The following is a 19,256-nucleotide window of genomic DNA, read 5'->3' as shown; positions in this document are numbered from 1 at the left end:
CATAGCTTGTTTCCTTAAGGGACTGATTCTCACTGTCAGGCCTTCACTGAGCTTTGAAAACCTGCTCGTCAATTTGAGGCAGCAATGATGAGGGGGATGTTCTGAAAGTGTGCTTGCTGGCTCCTTATGCTTTTCTTCTCCCTGTGCCTTCAGCTTAACTTGCACATAAGATCCTGCTAGCCTGAAGGAGAGGAAGGAAGGCTTTGGGTCTTACCTGTCCTGGTTTTGGCAGCAACTGATCATTGGTCACCATAGGTGTATTCATTGTGGTCAAGACATGATAGTGGGAAGGAAGGCTTTTAGTTCTGCTTGATCATTACATAGTTTGTTTTTCTGCCATGTGTAGAGATTCTTTTCATTGCTCTCTAATGAATTACTGCTGTGTGATTATGGTTATTGCTTATGTGTGGAGGAGGAGGCCTGTCCTCAAGTGAATTCACTTGTGCATATCAGATGTCTGAAGTGGCAGGTTCTTTAGTGAATTTTGTATTCCTTTTCCTGTAGCTTGAGTTTGATCCTGCTTTATTTTGTAAATGCAAACTGAAGGCTATTATATTGGATTGAAGGTTGTTACAGGCTGAAAAAGAGAAGTGTGGCTAAGTGCAGGTAGTCTCAGAGCATGTTGGTTACTTCTAGTGCAGGGTGAAGAAGCTTGGTGAGAGAAACAAGGTGTTTCTGCTAGGGGAGGATGCTTTGAGAATAAATGTAGAAGTGATTAGAAACAGGCCTACCATGGAGTTATGTTCTTCTTAGAATGAAGGAAAATGCTTTGAATCAATGAGCATCAAGGAGACTGGATGTTGTCTAATCAAATGCTAATGTGAGTTGAAGCAACACAGCCCTCTAAAGTATTTTTGTGCCATTGTTTTTGAGTTATGGCTCCTTGAAGATCCTGCCTGAGTAATAGTGAGAACTTGGTAATCTTTAGAAAAATCTCCAGTTTTTCTGGTCCTCTATGTCTAATTCTTTTGGTCCTAGAAGGCCAAATTTCCGATGGAAAATAAATGGGAATGCAAGGAATGGAAAAAAATATCAGAGGATAAAGAACTTTATTGGCAAGATTGTTTCTTGTTCTTTAGGTTCTGGGTGATCCAAGACAACAGATGATATATTCTGGTGTGTTAGAACTGTTGAATATGCATATGGCTTGTATGAAACATTAATCTATTTCCCTTGTGGGTGAAGGATTCAATAGATTTGTTTTGTTTGCAGAATTTCTACCTGTCCTCTCTTTTGACGTCTAGTATTGCAAATGAGTTGGTGTGACTGTGAGATGTTACCTATGACTGTGGTGTATTCTTAAATTGAAAATGTTTGTGTAGTGATAATGCAGACATGAATTGTTATGCCTGTCTGGAGATGAGCTGTGGGAGAGCTAGCAGTTGGATAGGATGTTTTGGGGATAAACTGTGCTGATATGAATGAAGATGGTACCTGTCTCCATTTGGAGTCTGCACAAGTGCAGGGAGGAGAACTCAAGTCTGGAAGAATTATGTAGTCCATGGTACAAATTTGCAGAATTTGTAGAATTCACAAAGGTGAAATGAGAAATTTGTTAAAAGTAATTTTGTAAAGAAATAATCAAGCCACTTCCATCCAGTCAGATCTCAAAGGTTGTGCAGTTGGCCTTGTTGTGTTTACAGGAACTGTCTAGTTGAGAAGGTGAGGTTGTGTGATGGGTAAATCTGTGAACATAAAGGAGCAGTGTTGCATTGCAGCCAGCTCATGGCTGTGATTGCTCTTGCTTCTCTGAAGTATAAATTTGCCTTATACATTGAGAACTTAAACTATCTTACTTGAACACCTTACCATTTTATTTTCTAGATGGGAATGATGAGCAATCCCAGCCCTTATGGTCAGCCCTATAGTCAAAATACTGGGCAGCAGATTGGAGCCAGTGGACTTGGCCCTCAGATGCAGAATAAAGCTGGACTGCAGAATAGCTTACCACAGTTTCCAATGGACAAGAAATCAGTTCCTGGGGCAGGAATGCCTAACATGGTAAGTAGAATGAAAGGTATATCAGAAAATGGCTGGTAGAGAGGAGCAATATGCTCTGGTCTTGCCACATTTTAAGATTTTGCAGCTGTATTACCCAGGGTGAATATGTACTTGGAATCCACACAGAACACGCTTGTTTCAACCCCTAGGACTGATATGAGGGAGAAGGCTGAGTTGTGCTTTCTATGTTGATAAACTGCATCTCCACTTTTTTGGTCTTCAAACCCTGTTAACAGGGAAAATGGAATGGAGCTCCTTAATTGAAATGAGCTTTGCAGCCTGTTCAGACACCTCTGCTCTCCTGTCCCATCCTTTCTTTGCTGTTGCTCTTTTGGGCCCCTTCTCCTCAGAGTGTCTGGAGAGTTGTTTTCCTGCTTGTACTCATTGATGCTTTTGGTAAAGAGGGGTGTCCCTTTCTGAGCAGGTGTTACCTGTGATAGGGCTGAGAAACCCCAGCTGTGAGTTCTTTCTTGTGAATTACAGGAACATGCATGACAGTCCTGATGCTGGAGGTGTTTCCCTGGCAACTGTAGTAGCCTTGGTACCTTTCCCTTTTGTCTCCACTTTTACTGCAGCAGGACTTAAGGAAAGGGGAAGTAAGAATGGTGGGAAAAGTGGATGACCCAAGCTTGTAAAGCCAGTGCCTCACCACGTTCCTTAATGTTAGATTCCCTGGCTTGAGTTTAAAGCTGATGCCTCATTTTCAAAGTGTAAATTGCTTAGGGGTATGACGTGCAACATGTCTTGCTGTTTTGGGGTTTTTTCCTCTTTTTTTAAAATTTAGGAAACAAATTCATTTTTCTGTACATAGCTTGTGTTTCTCCCTGCTTCAAATTTCACTCCCACATGCCCCCTAGGAGGGTCCATCTATTGATCTTACTGACTGTTGCTGAAAAGCCATTTCCAGTTAACTTTAGTTCCTTTAAATTAAGAAGAGCTCCATCCCATGAGTTTTATTTAATGGTTTTTTTAAGTTGAGCATGAAACATTGGAAGACAAGCAAACCAGTTGGTTGTATGAATCAATAAAAAAGCAGCCAAAACTTGTTCAGAACCCCAGCTGTCAAGTTTGTATTCAGTGCAGAGCATAAAACTTCTGAAGCTGGTACCCAGCTGAACTTAGGAACTTAAAGTTGTTGCTGTCTCAGCTGTTGTTCAGAATGCCAGGCTGCAAACAAGGGAGTTATGGTGATATTGGAACATGCACAGACCCTGGGAGCCTGACTAATTGGTGAAGTCACCTTGTCAAATGAAAGGTTAATGCTAGTAGTCAAGAGCCATAGGGGAGCTGGGATTTAGAAATACAGGTAGCTGGGGTCTGAAGATCTGGAGATCTCCAGAAACATCCTGTAGTACCTGAAGAGTCAATTAGAAACTAAGGTCTATTAAACTGTAGTGATACAAGCAATATAGAGTACCTGAACCTCTCTTGTTTGAGTAGTTCTCAAATGTCACCTGAAAGGAATACAAAGAGTTCTGAACAAATAAAGAGAAGCAGAGAAGACAAACTAGATGTTGCCATACCTGACATTAGTTCTGTAGTGTTTATTATCCTGAAGCTGTGCTTCATCTCTAGCAGAGACTAGGAGATGCTTGTTTTGAAGGCTTATGTGCAAATTTGCTGATGGGAAAAGGTTAAAAGCTTCCCAGAACTTACCTTTCATTTTCCTTTTCTAGGAGCAGTCCACTTGAGATACCTTCTACTGTGAGGGAAAACCTTATTCTAAAATGTGCTTTCTTCCATTAGTGCAGGAGTTGTGGATGCAAGTTTTAGCATCCAAAATGAGATTTGAGATCTAAATGCTATTAATATTTTCTGGTTGGTCTAGCACTGCAAATTAACCTGTGAGCATGTGCAAAGGTCTGCTGGCTATTGATAAGGCAAGAACTAGGTCTAATAGAGTGATATGAGGAGGAAATTGTGGCTGGCAAGAGAATTGCTAGGACTGTTGCTAAGGGGCATTTTTAATGAGTCCTCCAGAACTACACATAAGTGGACTGTTTCCTTAATCAGAGAATCTAGTAGTAGTTGTTCCTCTTATTGGACTTTCCCTTATATAGCTGTTTACTCACTAAATGAATTCTTTTCAAAAATAGATTTATTTCCAGGAATTTCTTTTTCACCTTCTTCAGGGCCAGCAGCAGGCTCCCCAGGTGCAGCAGGCTGGGATGGGGCCAGCAGCTTCTCAAGGCATGGGGTCTGGAGCACCGACAGCAGATCCAGAAAAGCGCAAACTCATCCAGCAGCAGCTGGTGCTCCTCTTGCACGCTCACAAGTGTCAGCGGCGAGAGCAGGCCAACGGCGAGGTGCGGCAGTGCAACCTCCCGCACTGCCGCACCATGAAGAATGTCTTGAACCACATGACACACTGCCAGGCTGGCAAATCTTGCCAAGGTAAGTGGGGGAGTGGTTATGTCAATGTAATACATGTTTTGGGGAGGAGAAATGCTCCTGGAAAGGAGTGGACTAGTGGTGACTTGGGAAAAATAAGTTAAAGAAATTCTGTCTTATTTGCTTAAGACAGGGAATTATAAGCAACTTCTGAGCCTCTAAAGTTCAGACAAGTTAGAGGGGACAAAAACCAACAAAGAGATGAGTAGAAAATCTTTTGCCTAACTTTGTAACTCATGGTAAAATCTTTTGGATTCTGCCTTATTTTAAAGGTAGATATAAACTCAGAATCTGCAAATAGGAGTCTACCTGTCTTCCTTAAACTGAAGAGATGAATCTCGAGTAATACCAAGCCATGAATTTGACTGCTACTGGCACTTGAAACCTCTCTCTGTCCTACTAAAATATAATCTCCCTTTTTGATAGCCTTGGCTCATCTGGATTGTGCCAGTTGTTGACATCTCAGTTGCTTGGCACAGTCTGCCTGATACCTGAGCTAGATGGAGTTATCCTTCAAGCCATGGACATAGGCTTGGGTGTATCACGTGGGGTTTTTGAGTAGGCTTTGGTTGAACCAGTAGTACTAGAAGAAATCTGGCTACATTTTCAGGGCTAGTTAGTGCTGAACTATTTCAAATAATACTTTGACTTCTGTTGATATAGGTGTGTGCCCTGAGAGAAAATGCTGCTCTCTATCCAGTTTGTGGTGACCATGTGGAGATACTGGGAGCAGTTTGTAAATGCTTTTCATTTCTTCTCTTTGTCAGTGGCACATTGTGCATCTTCCCGACAAATCATCTCACACTGGAAGAATTGCACCAGACATGATTGTCCTGTATGTTTGCCTCTCAAAAATGCTGGGGACAAAAGAAATCAGCAATGTAAGTCAGCTGGGGAATTCTGTGTGTTGAATAAACTATAAAATGCATGTTGGGAGTAAAACTTTCTTGCACCCAGATGGTAGTGGTGATACTCTCAAACCTGGGAACATGGTAATGGGGTTTTTCTCTTGTTTTAATCTCAGAGTATTTTTCTGGCTCTGATTGCTAGTGTTTATGAAAACTTTCTAACTTTATTGTATTTTTCTATCAAGAAGAAGGGTAAGGGTAAGAGTGAACAGATCATAACTCTCTCAATGAAATGGTTGGCTTTTCATTGCTGCTTCTTCCAGCTGGGCCGTTTCTGGAGACAGATGTGCACACGCACGTTGTGTCATTTTAGCCCCGACACTTGGTTCTGTCTTCATTCTTTGTTTGCATCAGATGTCACTTCCCCTTTCTCTTTGTGTCCCCTTAGTCTCCCTGACAAAATGTTTGGCAAGATTTTTGTCATTGTGTTATCTGTATGGGGGTTTTTTCCTCCCTGCTTTAATGTTGCTGTAGCCTCTTCTGATGACTAATGTGAGCTATTTCTTGGTTTAAGAAAACTAAAAAATAAAAACAAAAGGGCAGAAAAGTTGTTGCAGTGGCTGGTGGAAAACTGTATGTACAGTTCTGCCTTTGACCTCTGTGACATGCTGTGCCTCTGTTTTCACTTTGAAGCAAGCAGATGTGTCCTAAATACTTAAAAGTGGGATTTCCTCTGAGCAGCCCAAAGGGAAAACAGCACGTTGGATTGGCTGGTTGGGTCAGAACTTGTCTCTGTTTCCTGACCGGTTTTTCAGATCTGTCCCTGCATGCTTCCAGAAGGAGATGTTTTAGTTGTGAGCAGCCGGTGCACTCTGTCCCTGTGTCGCTGGGCCTCTCTGGCTGCCCTCGGCTCTCCTCTCTAACTCGGTGTCTCTCTCGCAGCGCTGCTGGGCGGAGCTGCCGTGGGACTCGCCAATACCGGCTCTGTGGGCGTGGGGCAGCAGACAACGCCCAGCATTAACACTACCAGTCAGATCGACCCCAGCTCCATCGAGAGAGCCTACGCGGCCCTCGGACTGACCTATCAGGGGAACCAGATGCAGACACAGCCCCAGGCTCAAGTGAAGAATCAGCAACAGGGACAGTCACCCCAGAGCCTGCGCCCTATGAATCCTATGAGTAAGTTTATCTGGTAGTGTTAAAATGCAAACTACAGGCAACTTCCCCGTGCTGCATCTAATGCAAATTTTCTCAACTTACTAGCTTAATACTGCTAAAAAATTTGCAAAAGGTAGGGCTTTGTGATATTTTAGACTTGAAAAAGAAACTTACTTAGTGGAACAGGAACATTAGAGGGCCCAGGTGCTCTTCTCTGGAAAACAAGTTCTCTGGAAAAACTAGTTTCTTTATAAAAATGATCATTTTTCAAGGCTTTTTTTTTTTTTTCTTTACAATTGTACTGTCATGCAAATTTCAGGCTATTGGGGAGTTTATAACTGGATATGAATGCCGGCATTCAGGGGTACTTCCTGTCACTCAGAGTGCAGCATTTTACATTTGTGTCTCAGATATGTAAAATTTGTTTAAAAAATGAAAAATAGTAAATAACTGACATCCTTCCTGAATCCTGTCGTGTGATCTCATGTAGCTCTAAATTGTCTAAGTGGCTTTTAGGAACATTGTAGGACTGGATAACAATTTAAATTCAAAGTACAGTTAATCAGAACCTGGCTATCAATGCTGTCAAATGAAGTCATCTTTAACCACCAAATCTAAGTTTGATAGTTTGAGATTACATCACAGGAGTTTTTCTCACTCTTAGCTGTTTGCTTGAGTTGCATAAGCAGATGTGGCTTTTTTAGCAGAAAAGAGGAAAGAAGAGCTGGCAGTGATTTATCACAAGCTTGTATGGGATTATAGTGATTGTGCCTGTGTGTCCCATGAGAAGCTTGTGTGCAGAATGAGAGATTGGTGCAGAAACACACAAACTACAGCCTGCAACCAACTTCTGCTCTACTCTGCAAAGGGAGTGCTGCTCCTGAGTCACTCAGGAAAAGGCTGCTGGGTAGAGTAGGCTTGTTAATAAGATGACTGGCCCTCACATATTGCATGTGACTTGCTAAAACTTAACCTTCTAGTGTGTGAAAACAGAGAAAAGGGCAAGGATCCTGAGAGCTTAGTCTTAAAACAATTAGACTAAAATAATTTTATTTTCTGTTGTGCCTTACAGTCTTTTCTGAAGCAAAGTTATTTTTTAATGTATGTAATTACTTACAGACAGTGTTTTGCCTATGCATTCCTTGCAGAACAGTGGGCATTCTTTGTGCAGTTGCTAAGAAAATCCAATGAAATGGGATTGAAAAAGCTCTTGGAGTATGAAGAACTGCAGCTTAATGTAGAAAGGAGAAGCATGGAGAGTGTAGACGTTTGACTGTTGCTTCCTTATTAGGAGTGAGTAGCTAAGGAGGGAATTACAACAGGTGAGATAGGAATTATCAGGTCATGGCCTACAGGACAACAGGGCTAGTTTAGGAGAAATAGCAGGATTTGATAAGGACTGGTATGTGAAAAGATGCAGTTTTAAGTGGCTCAAAGAAATGGTAGGTTTTGACAGTTGAAAAAGGGAGAGTTTAGGTAAAGGTTGACTGTTGTCTTGCACGGCAGTGTGCTTTCAGATGGCAAAGTGAATTTGGGAAGAAGAAAAGGACTAAAGAAAAGGAGATTTGGAACAGATTTATGAAAAATTGGTTAAGTACTTGGTTGTGATATTAGGGGTATGTATTAGGCTTGATATACCTAATTTCAGTGGGCTTCTCCTGTATGCAATGTTATTTTGTTTGAAATACAGATTCTGTAGGATTCAAATGTCCTAAATACATGTGAAGCTTGGTAATGGTTTTCATTCTACTTGTGGTGTCACAGAGTGTCTGTTTGGAAGCTCCAGACAGAAATATACTGCATTTTTCTTTACTAATTTAGAGGTAACTGTAGTGTGTGAAGAAAACAGGCAATTTTTATGGTGATTAAGGTATGATTCAGAAAACCAGATTTTGTTACGCAACAAATTAGAAGTGTTTCCTGCAAAGAATTGTCAGATTTTCCTTCTTTCAAGCATTTGAGTTAGTTGTAGGATCATTAAGTTATGGAGTGGGTGAGAAGGGACCTTGTCTGATGTAGGTGGTAGCTGATGTTTTAAGTTTTTGAAGCCTTTGTGAATATCCTAAGATTCTGAATGAAAAAATACCTGACTGCTTCTAAACAAAAAAGCAGAAGTGGTTGGACTCTTTCATTAGAGAGTCACAGGAAAGGACTCTGGAACATAATATTTGTGGCAAATTGAAATCACTTGTTTGTTGATAAGTTCAGGAAGATAGGCAAAGGAGTAATGGGGTTGATGCTTCACTTGAAGGTCACCAGTGTTGTGCCTTGGGCTTTTTCTAAGTTTGGAAAAGAAAGAGGGGTGAAGAGAGCAATGGGTAATTATATTCCCTGCACAAAAGTCTAAGTACTTGAAAGTCTAAACCCTTGTTATTGCTGAGCAGTTACTGATTTTGTGTGGTAAATGGGCTCTTCGTTTTTTCTGTATTCTTCTGTTTTTAGGTGCAAATCCAATGGGAGTGAATGGAGGAGTAGGGGTTCAACCTCCTAATCTGCTGCCTGACTCAATGTTACATTCAACCATGAATTCTCAAAAGTAAGTTTGAGTCCTTTGTACCCCAATGATTTTGTTTTGATCTCATGGCACTTCTTGCATAAACAGTGGAGTAAATGCCATTGATGGCTATCTCTCCCTTTGGATTTTGTAGCTTTTGTTGCAGTTTTCCAAGTCCTTGGGTAGAACAGCGTGTACTCTTTCACTGCGTTGTTTGGTGTGTGTGTGTGCAACTATTTCTGCAGTTTGTCCATTGATTAGGGAATGGCTGAACTAGCACTTTGTCCTGACATTATTCTAAAAGAGGCCATGACTGTAAGATGATTAAGCTGGGGCTAGACTTTTGCACTCAATTCTTGTTCTGTTTTTGAAGCCCCATGATGAGTGAAAGCGCCAATGTTGCCAGTTTGGGAGCCATGCCAACAGCTCAACCATCCAATACCGGAATTCGAAAGCAGTGGCATGAAGACATTACTCAGGATCTCCGAAACCACCTTGTTCATAAATTGTGAGTAGCTAATATCAAAACCATCTCCTGTTAGGTGAGCTGCTGCCCCAGAGGTGTATTGGAGGCTGAGGGGTTGCAGAAGGAAGCCTGACTTGCAGAACTAGAGAGCCAAGGAGTGAATTTTGTCAGGATGCATGGAGAAGGGAAAGCAGAAGCCAAAAGATGGAACTGCATCTGCTGCTTTGGGCCTGTTGTCTTGGAAGTTTCCTACTCTATGCTCAAGCCATCTACAAACATCTGCTGCCCCTGGAAGAAGTAGCAGTAGCTGCGGTCTGTCAGCAGATTTGCTTGCTGCTTTGTGTTCAAACCACTGGGGTTAATGCTGGTCTGGGAACAGATAATATTTACATTATTTGTCTCCTTAATATTTTTTCTTTAATATTTTTTTCTTCCTGCTCAGAGTCCAAGCCATATTTCCTACTCCTGACCCTGCAGCACTGAAGGATCGACGTATGGAGAATCTGGTGGCATATGCTCGGAAAGTGGAAGGAGATATGTATGAATCAGCAAACAGCAGGGTGAGATGCCATCCCCTGTTGTCTAGTTCTGTGTATTTCTACCTTGATCCTGTGCTGACTGGGGAGGAAGAGGAATGAAAGCACAGATGGGACTTCCATGCTGAGGAAACAAGTCCTTAGGGACTGCTGGATGGGATCTAGGAACCAACCAGTTGAAGGCTGCTGCCTGGGTGTGCCAGGAGTTGAGATGTGCTGTGCCCGAGACTTGTCACAATCCCCTAAAGACCGTGTTGAAGCTCTTCACTGTGATTGTCCCAGAGAAATTTTGGACAAAAGAACATAAATATCTGGTGTTGGTCTAATAATTGAGAGCAGTGCCCTTAGCATTGCCCCTTTTCCCCCTCCTATCTGACAGTCCCTGCAAAGGGGAAAACCGCTCCCACCCCAAACCAAAATGTGTGTCTGTAAAGCTGCTTTGCAAGTTTAAATCACTGGCACGAGTTGCCTTTTCTTAATGTGTCTCATCTCCTTTCTTGGCTTTTATTCCTCCCCAACAGGCAGAGTACTATCACTTGCTAGCAGAGAAGATCTACAAGATTCAGAAGGAGTTGGAGGAGAAACGAAGAACCAGGCTGCAGAAGCAAAATATGATCCCAAATGCTCCAGGCATGCCACAAGCTCCCATGAATCAAGGGCCCAATATGGCACAGCCACAGCCAGGAATGTCTGCAAGTAAGAACCTTTGGGTTACTGATCACCTGGTGCAGGAAATCTTGTACTTGTCATTTCAGTAATCTGGTGACCATTTAGCTGTTCACAGGTACCTGACTTGTTTGTGAGCTGGTGTTCATTGTTGTACCTTGATAATATGCTTCAGATTTTGTCCCCAGTTTCTGAAAGCTGACGAAGTCAGAGGATATTTCTGTCATTGGAATGTACTTGTATTTTCAAGGAAGTCCTTGAGTTTGCCTCACACTTTGAGGACTCTTTAATAATGTTTAGTTACTGGATACGCTTACTTTCTTTATACATGAGTTTCAATGTGTAATTCTCACTAAAATGTTTGGTGGATAAATTCTGGTGGTCTTCTGAATAACACTATCTTATTTCAATGTCTTTTTTTGCAGATGGTCCTCTTCCTGACCCAACCCTGATACGTGCCAATGTGCCAAACCAGATGATGAATCGCATGCAGGCACAGCCAGGTAAATATTCGAAGAAAATTTGCTACTGTTAAAAAAGTTTTTAAATGAATTTTTAAAGGAATCTTGGATTTGGACAGCTCTGAAGCATCAGAGACCTTGTATCATGTGCAGTTTTTCCATTTGTTTAAGAAAATAGCTATCTATATTGCATAATTCTTGCATAACTATATAATATATATAAAACACTATCTCTAGTAGCATTTTGTCTTGTGATTTTGAGCTGCACATTAGCTGCTTGCTTTGTTAAATAAGGAGTTTGATGCTTTTGTAATTTCTGATCATGTGTGCATCCGATGGTGGGATCAGACAAATATGGTGAGCCCAGCTAGCTCAGGTGAGGACATGTTGGTAGCAGAGGGAATGTGATGAGAATTATTGCTCAGAAAAAAAGGGCAGAAGCTTTGTTACAAATTCAAGATGTGTTATAGCCAACATGCCAAGTACTTGAAGTTAAGACACAGTTTGAGATTCAATAAGTGAATTTCTAATATGTAATTAAATAATGCAACTTTCTGTGGAAAGTTGATCTTCAGCAGCAGGTGTGACAATCAGTATTTGTCATGTGTTACAGTAGTCCTCAAACTTAATGAGTTTTAATAACAGTAGAAGCAGATGTTTGAGGGGGGAAAAGCTGGTCTGTATTCTGAAAGAGTAGGTAGTTCGATCACTATATTTAAAATTATTCCACATAACTGGTTAATAGAAGGCAATATTTGATTGAAAGCTGGTTGCTAGAAAGCAAAATTAAAGAAACAGCATTTCTTCTCCAAGTGTTGAATGGTGCCTGAAGATTTCAGGTCTTTGTTTACATGTGGTTTTTTGGCACAAATTCACAGGAATGAATCAGTTTGGGCAGATGAACATGCAGCTGTCACCGATGGGACCCCGACAAACCCCTCCTCTTCAGCACCCTGGACAGCTAAGTCAGGCTGGGGCCATGAACCAGGTCAGTGCTCCTTCCCTCCAGGCTTGGGTTCACAGGGTTGCTTCTCTTGTTTGTGGTTTCCATAAAATCAGTCAATAAAAGAAATTTGAAAATAAATCAAGCATCACTTCTTCATTCTCTTGGCCCTTTGATTTCTGTCTTTTTGCTTCTCCTCTATGATCTGCCTGGTATATAGTAAATCTTTAGATATTTGTGGTAAGAATTACCTAAAACTTTAAGTTGAAGTGGCTTTTTGTTGCATTTATAAAACAAGGAGCCAAAATAAATCTTAAGTCACAGTCCCAATTTGAAATCAATATCCTTTTACTTAGCTTTTAAGACAAATCATCATAAATTCTGTCTTTTGAGAGGAGCTATAGACGGGTTTTTCACGTTGTATCCTACAGATAAGTGGCAAGAATCAACTTCTGCAACAAGAGAAATGTTTTTATTTTTTTGTTTTGTTGTTTTCTTTTTTTTTTGGAAAATGTAATGAGGGTGTATGCACATTGTGTGAAATGGATTGCTTTCTTTTCCACCAGATGGGATTTCCTTCACGTATGCAGCAGCCAGGAGTTGGCCAGCCTTCTGGTCAGAATCAATTTCTACAGCAGACTCAGTTCCCTGCTTCTTCCCCGGGAATGAACACAGCGAGCATGCCTATGACTCAGCCTGGCAATCAGACACCAGTATCTCAAGTAAGTTTTTGAATTCTTGATGTGCTGTCAGTGACCTTTGTAATAAACTGGTTATGATTGTTCAGTTTTTAGTAATGGAGAACAACTTGTTTCCTTGAGAGACTTTAGGAATTATAATTAACCAAATTCATTTATTGAGACCTTTCATTTCCCAGCACTGGGAATGGCAAGGGTGAAATACTGTTGGCTTGTTCTCAGGCTTAAATTTAGGTGTTAGAGAGGAATTGTTTTAGGTTTGTTTTTATGGAGCAAAGAAGAAATTGTGACTCAGCATGCCGTAGTTAAGATTCTCTTGCTGAACAGCGAAACAGCAGAGCCTGAGAAATTAAGAGGTGGCAGAATAAGTTATGAAAAGGCATGTCTGTCCAGGCCTGTGTGTTGCTGGCTTTGGGGGATTAAGAGGGTTATCACTACTGAAGATCTGAACTTACAGTCTAGCAGTTTCCTTTCTGTCCTCTCCCTCTCCCTTTTCAGCAAGAACCTTTCAGGCCAGGAAGAAGTAGGGAACGTCAGTTTGCTTCTCATTGATGCTTCTTCCTAGTTTGCAGGCAAGATTATTGTGGAGTTACAGTTTTTTATCTTGACCAATACAATTTTTTTTTGTAATTTTATAATGGTAGAGTTACAGCTGTACTTATTTGTGATGATAAATTCAGTTTCTAATCTTGGGGGTGGAGGCATGGGCACACTAAGTGTATTTGAATGCAGTTTTTCACTGTGGTGCATTGTCCCATATTCAGGGTGTACAAATCTGCAGTTTTAGAAAGAAATGTTTTGCAAACTGGAGTGTAGGTGTGCCATTCTTTAAGTGTATCAACAAGTATAAGTTATTCTATTGAAACTTCTCTAAGAGAGATGAATAACTTCTAAAACAGCCTTATGTTTGTGTAGAATAAAATAAATCAAGTACACCATTTCTGCTCTTGAAAGAGTTTTTAAAAGTGAAGCAGATAGTTTGTCACTTTTTAAAGTACGCTGTGGGAAAGCAAACATTTGACAGTAATTTCTCTTGCTTTTCTATTCCAAGTCACTGCAAATGTGTACCTGTTTTCCCACAGGCACAAATGACCAGCGCTTCCTGTCCTGTGAACTCTCCTGCGATGGCTCCAGGTTCTCAAGGGAGCCATATTCACTGCCCACCTCTTCCACAGCCTCCCATGCACCAAAATTCTCCTTCTCCGGTACCCAGCCGAACCCCAACACCTCACCACACGCCCCCAGGCTTGGGGTCACAGCAGCAGCAGGCAGCAGCAGCCGCTGCCACCGCTGCCCCCACTCCTGCTCCTCAGGCATTGCCGCCCGGACCGCAGTCCCAAACTATGCACCCCCCTCAGAGGCAGACTCCGACGCCTCCACAGGCACAGCTGCCTCCACAAGTGCAGCCTCCAGTTCCAGTTACCCCTTCTGCAGAGCAGCAGCAGCAGCCCTTGTCACAGCAGAGCACCACTGCATCTGTTCCCACACCAACAGCACCGCTGCAACCTCAGCACCCCACAACACCTGTAAGGAAAAATTTTAATTGTGCTTTCCCTGCCAATGTTTGTGTGCAAGGTTTCATTTTCAGTTGTGTGCTCCTGGCATGTTTAATATTGAAACAGGGTTTTTTTTGTATTGGGGGAGTAAACTTTTTCCATCGAGACAAGTCTGTAGATCATTTGCTGTTTCCAGAGGAAATATTTTACAGAATTCTTGTACAGGTTTGAAACGTGGGTGAGGTTTTTGGTTACTTAAACATATGCATGGGACTTATACAATAAGGGACATAATGTTTTCCAATAGCTGAGGTTGTGGGACCACTCTGTTCTTCAGGGAAAACAAATAGAAGGACTAGAGTGCTTTTAAACTCAGTGGAAATGTAGCATCTGTAAGACAGAGGTTAGAAAAGGAAAATAGGTTCATTAGAAGCCTGTTTGTAATGTGTTTGTTCCCTCAGCTTTCACAGCCAGCTGTGAGCATTGATGGGCAGGTATCCAACCCCCCATCCACCAGCAGCACAGAGGTGAACTCTCAGCAGACTGTTCCAGAACAGCAGCAGCCACCCTTGCAGGAAGTGAAAATGGAGATTAAAACAGATGAAGGGGAACCAGAACAAACAGAGATGCAAATGGAGGAGAAACCTGAGGTGAGATTTTTTGACCAGATGTTGGGTCAACATCATCTACTGCTGGATGCTTTCTATCATTCTTCTGTCATTCCTTTCAGAATTTGGTGAGAGCTGTAGGTGCTACCTGCTGCTGCAGTTTTGATTGTTGTCTTTTGTCTTATTCCTAAAGAAGGGTCTGTTTTCTTGTGGTAGTAGAAGTCAGTGGCCACAGAAAGGACCATTATAATGTGGTTGCTGTGAAGCTTTGCTTTGGTAAATGCCAGTGTGAGGATGCACTTGGGGCCAGTCCACAGCTGTTAAAATAGCAGATACCAAGATGAGGGGAAATAGCCTTAGGTTGTGCCAGGGGAGGTTTAGATTGGATATTAGAAAAAGTTTTTTCACTGAAAGGGTTATCAAGCATTGAAGCAGGCTGCCCAGGGAAGTGAGTCACCATTCATGGAGGTATTTAGGTGATGTGTAGAGGTGGCACTTTAGGATGTCGCATAGCAGTGGACTGGGGAGTGCCACATTAATATTAGACTTAAAGGTCTTTTCCAACCTAAATGATTCTCTGTGTACATGATGGGCTGCTTTAGTGGGCTTTGACAGCTTGTCACTGAGGACAGCCAGGAGTGTGGCTGCCAGTCACATCATCCTGGCAGCTCTGCTGTGTGAGAGGCTGTTAGAGCTGCCTGAAGAGGTACCTGTGTGTCTACTTGCAGCTCAGAACTCATTAGCAGATCGTCAGTGCTGCTATGCAGTATTTAAAGATGCATTCCAACACATTTGCTCAAGTTTTAAACGAGTTTTGACTACAAAGGAGCTAGAAGAGTGGGTGGGCAGCATGACAGATAGGTTTAAAGGACAGAAATGTGGATGAGTGGCCAGGAGATTTAAGTGACAGGCTCCAAACTGCTTTCCAGGCTAAAGTAGAACCAGTCGTGGAGGAATGTAAACCAGACCCAATGGAGCAAGAAGAGAAGAAACCTGAAATTAAGTCTGAAGTACCAGAGGGGGAAGAAAGACCTACTACTCCAGCAACTCAGTCTTCTCCAGCAGCTGGGCAGTCTAAGAAAAAAAGTAAGCAGAAAGACTGTTTTTACTTAAATTCACTGCATCTCCCTAGAGAAATCTCTGCAGAGGAAAAAAACCTGGGCTTTCCTTTTTGGTACTTAGTGGATTATGTGGTACTTATATGGATTGTTCCTTGTGGCTTTTGGAGAAAAATATCTAATAATACATGTGCTTATAATTGGCTTTGGGCAAGTTCTTTAAGCCTTTAGAATTAGACACTAAGCCCTAGTAAAATTGTCAATACAATGGAGATTTGAAAAACTCAGTTACAGATTCTGTAGACAATTTTTTTTCTTGGGGCCTCCAAGAGGGGATGTATCTGGAATGTGAACCATCTCTACTCATCAATGTCATCTTATGATCGCCTTTTCTTCAGGTGATCTTTTCAATATCCACCTCGGGACTCAGTGTTGCAGATAATAAATAAGCCATGCTTAAGTATAGACAGACAGACAATGAATGGGTTTTTTTCCACAGACATCACATTTTCTAGCAGGTTTCTTCCTTCCAACAGTTTCTGCTGTATTTCTAATGTTGATTGTTTTCCTCAGTTTTCAAGCCAGAAGAGTTGCGGCAGGCACTTATGCCAACACTGGAGGCACTTTACCGTCAGGATCCGGAGTCTCTTCCGTTTCGGCAGCCTGTGGATCCCCAGCTACTAGGAATTCCTGTGAGTGTCTTAGCAAGATCATTTCCTGGGTTCAATTCAAAACTACTGTATTCTGACATACCTGTTCAAGAACAGCTTACATCTGTCTTCTCAATATCTTCATGTTTATGTGTTTGGGGAGGTTTAGCTTAGGCAGTGGAATAGACAAGGTCTGATTTAGGGAGGTTTGTTTGGTTCTGCGTTCCTTTCACTAAATAAGCAGATATAGCATGCACTGGAATGATTTACCAACAGAACCCCAGTGCTGTATGGCCTTTTTATGGTTGTTGCTTCATCTTGTGATGCTCTTATTGCTGAATTTCATAGCTGTTTCTCATCATGTATAAATCTTTTCTGAAGATGTGGGAAATTAGGCAGGTAAAACTCACTTAAAATGTCCATTAATGATTATTATTTGTTATAGGAAAGGAAGAAACAATTTAAATTAGAAGTTTGTTTACATTAAATTTTCTGCTTGTTCTAGAATTGTCTTGAGAAGGCAACTATCATTCAAGGATCTGTGTTTTTAAACTCTCTGAATTGACCACACAAGTTTACAAAATATAAACAAAAACATAGATGTAGAAGTCCTTTTTAGGTGCTTCAGGCAATATTTTTTGCCTGAAAGAGTTTTTATTTGCTATTGGTGTGTTTTTTTTTTAAGGCAGATGCTGTAAAATTTCAAGGCCTGCTGACCTTTTTATTACAAGCATTTGTACACTTGCTAATATTTTTAACAAGCTTTCAATTGACTGTCATTCTGCAGACTTTGTAGATGTTGCACCATAGTCAATGGTGGATTGGAAAAGTGCATTCTTTAGAGGACACATAAGTTTTATCATAGAATAAAGTTGTTTATTTTTGTTAGGTTTTCTGGTCTAATGAAAACAGTTGCTCTATATTAATGTTCTTGTGTAAGTCTTTGGATCACTATGGCTGCAAAAACATTGGCATTTTCTATGATTTGTAATACTTGTTTTGCTGATTAAAATGAGAGTGACTTGATTTCATTAGTTGTGAATGAGCAACAGCACCTGAGAAATAAAGGAATAATTAAAAGAAAGCACTGGGGAATTATATGCTATTACTTAGGGATTGCATTCTGTGTGTCACAAGCAGTTTGACAGTCAAGTCAGGGAGGAACCTGTTTTTCTTGATGAGAATTTACAGGCTGAGAATGCACATGCTGTCATGTTAAAACATAGTTCTCTAGGAGAGTTTTGATGGGCTGTGTTTTCTTGCAGGATTATTTTGACATAGTGAAGAACCCCATGGATCTTTCTACTATCAAGAGAAAGCTGGACACAGGACAGTATCAGGAGCCATGGCAGTATGTAGATGACATCTGGCTCATGTTCAATAATGCCTGGTTGTATAACCGCAAAACATCCCGGGTGTACAAGTACTGCTCCAAACTGGCAGAGGTGTTTGAGCAAGAAATTGACCCAGTTATGCAGAGCCTTGGTTATTGCTGTGGAAGAAAGGTAAGAAAGTAAATATCTTTAGTCTGTTTCTTGCTTCCTTGAATTGAAGGGGTAAAATATAGCAGTTGCAGTTGTTATCAATTATGGTATGTCAACAATTTCTGAAGTTTACAAGGATTTAGCAATTCTGAATAATCTGAATTTGAGCATTTTGTGCATCTTCTAATTCTATCTAGTCCTTAAATAATCTATTTGTATGTAAGCCTTTGGGGGGAAAAAAGTCAACAACAGAAGGCTTATTTTGTTTAGGACAAACTTTTGCTATTGCAAATGAAACAGATGTGTTTTTATTATTTCAGAAGTTCTGTATTTCACTGTATATTGAAATTCTATTTCCCTTGTTTTGATGTGCTTTCTGTCTTTGGAGAAGAGTTAATTTGAGAATAACAGACCACTCAATGTCTTTTGTGACCAGCACTTTGTACACTTTGCTGTACAGAGATCTGTGCACAGAGTGATGTGGAAGTGTTCACTGTCTGGGTCACACTTGCTTCCCATGAAGAGCAAGTGAAACTGTGTGAGTACTAAGGTGACCCATTCCTCTTTGCAGTTGGAGTTCTCGCCACAGACTTTGTGTTGCTATGGCAAACAGCTATGCACGATCCCTCGAGATGCCACTTACTACAGTTACCAGAACAGGTAAGGAAAACTCAGCTGGTGCAGTTTTGTGCATGCTGCAATCAATCTGTTATAGGCATGCATGTATTTACATAGACACCCTCTTTATATGTGTATACCTTTATGTTTTAAGATAAAATTTTTTGCTGGAAGTGCTCTTGAGTAGTTTGGCTTGTGTGCTAATAATGATTTCTTTGAGCAAAAGTTCACTGCAGCCTTTGCTCTTCCTTCCTTTGTTTGCAGAAATGTGATGTCTTACTACATTTTGATCCTGCATTTAGTTAAATCTTCAATTACCTACAAATCATATATACAAGTCTGTTGCTTTTACTTCCTACTGTGCAGCAGTATTTTTAATGCAGAACACTGAGTAGACTATGCAGAAAGTGTATTAATGCTCATAATACATAGTGGGTTTTGGCAAGTCTTTGGTTTTTCTTGTGATTTTAATGCCAAAGAGCAAACTTACTTCTGTATTGCACATCTTAACTGGAAGATCTGTGTGTTCTGCTCTTCAGCAGATTGATGCTTGCTTTTTCTTACAAAGTTTCTTAAAGGGAATTGTCTTGGCAGTAGCTGCCAGTAGCTCTGTAAAATGCTGTCCCTTCTGCAGCTCTTTTGAGTATCCTTTTTTACTTGGGGTTTATTTAAGGATTTAA

The 19,256-nt window shown here is 41.0% G+C and overlaps 1 protein-coding gene across 1 annotated transcript in view; it reads left to right on the top strand.

The window, feature by feature from the left end:
* Window positions 1-19,256, top strand: part of EP300 (E1A binding protein p300) — a 61,336-nt gene that overhangs the window by 22,850 nt on the left and 19,230 nt on the right. The window contains exons 3-19 of the mRNA XM_054272177.1: window positions 1,825-2,001; window positions 4,134-4,395; window positions 5,160-5,273; window positions 6,183-6,419; window positions 8,841-8,934; window positions 9,266-9,400; window positions 9,801-9,918; window positions 10,416-10,590; window positions 10,986-11,063; window positions 11,900-12,009; window positions 12,531-12,686; window positions 13,745-14,188; window positions 14,620-14,808; window positions 15,696-15,852; window positions 16,398-16,516; window positions 17,740-17,979; window positions 18,530-18,618. Coding sequence (XP_054128152.1) covers window positions 1,825-2,001; window positions 4,134-4,395; window positions 5,160-5,273; window positions 6,183-6,419; window positions 8,841-8,934; window positions 9,266-9,400; window positions 9,801-9,918; window positions 10,416-10,590; window positions 10,986-11,063; window positions 11,900-12,009; window positions 12,531-12,686; window positions 13,745-14,188; window positions 14,620-14,808; window positions 15,696-15,852; window positions 16,398-16,516; window positions 17,740-17,979; window positions 18,530-18,618 — 2,894 coding nt within the window. The remainder of the gene's footprint in view (window positions 1-1,824; window positions 2,002-4,133; window positions 4,396-5,159; window positions 5,274-6,182; window positions 6,420-8,840; window positions 8,935-9,265; window positions 9,401-9,800; window positions 9,919-10,415; window positions 10,591-10,985; window positions 11,064-11,899; window positions 12,010-12,530; window positions 12,687-13,744; window positions 14,189-14,619; window positions 14,809-15,695; window positions 15,853-16,397; window positions 16,517-17,739; window positions 17,980-18,529; window positions 18,619-19,256) is intronic.

This window comes from Melozone crissalis, unplaced genomic scaffold, assembly GCF_028551555.1.
Source record: "Melozone crissalis strain CALT ecotype California unplaced genomic scaffold, PUWL_Pcris_2 ptg000004l_1, whole genome shotgun sequence".
NCBI lineage: Eukaryota > Metazoa > Chordata > Aves > Passeriformes > Passerellidae > Melozone > Melozone crissalis.
The sequence above is the reverse complement of the archived record's forward strand: the minus strand, read 5'-3'. Positions and strand labels throughout refer to the sequence as shown.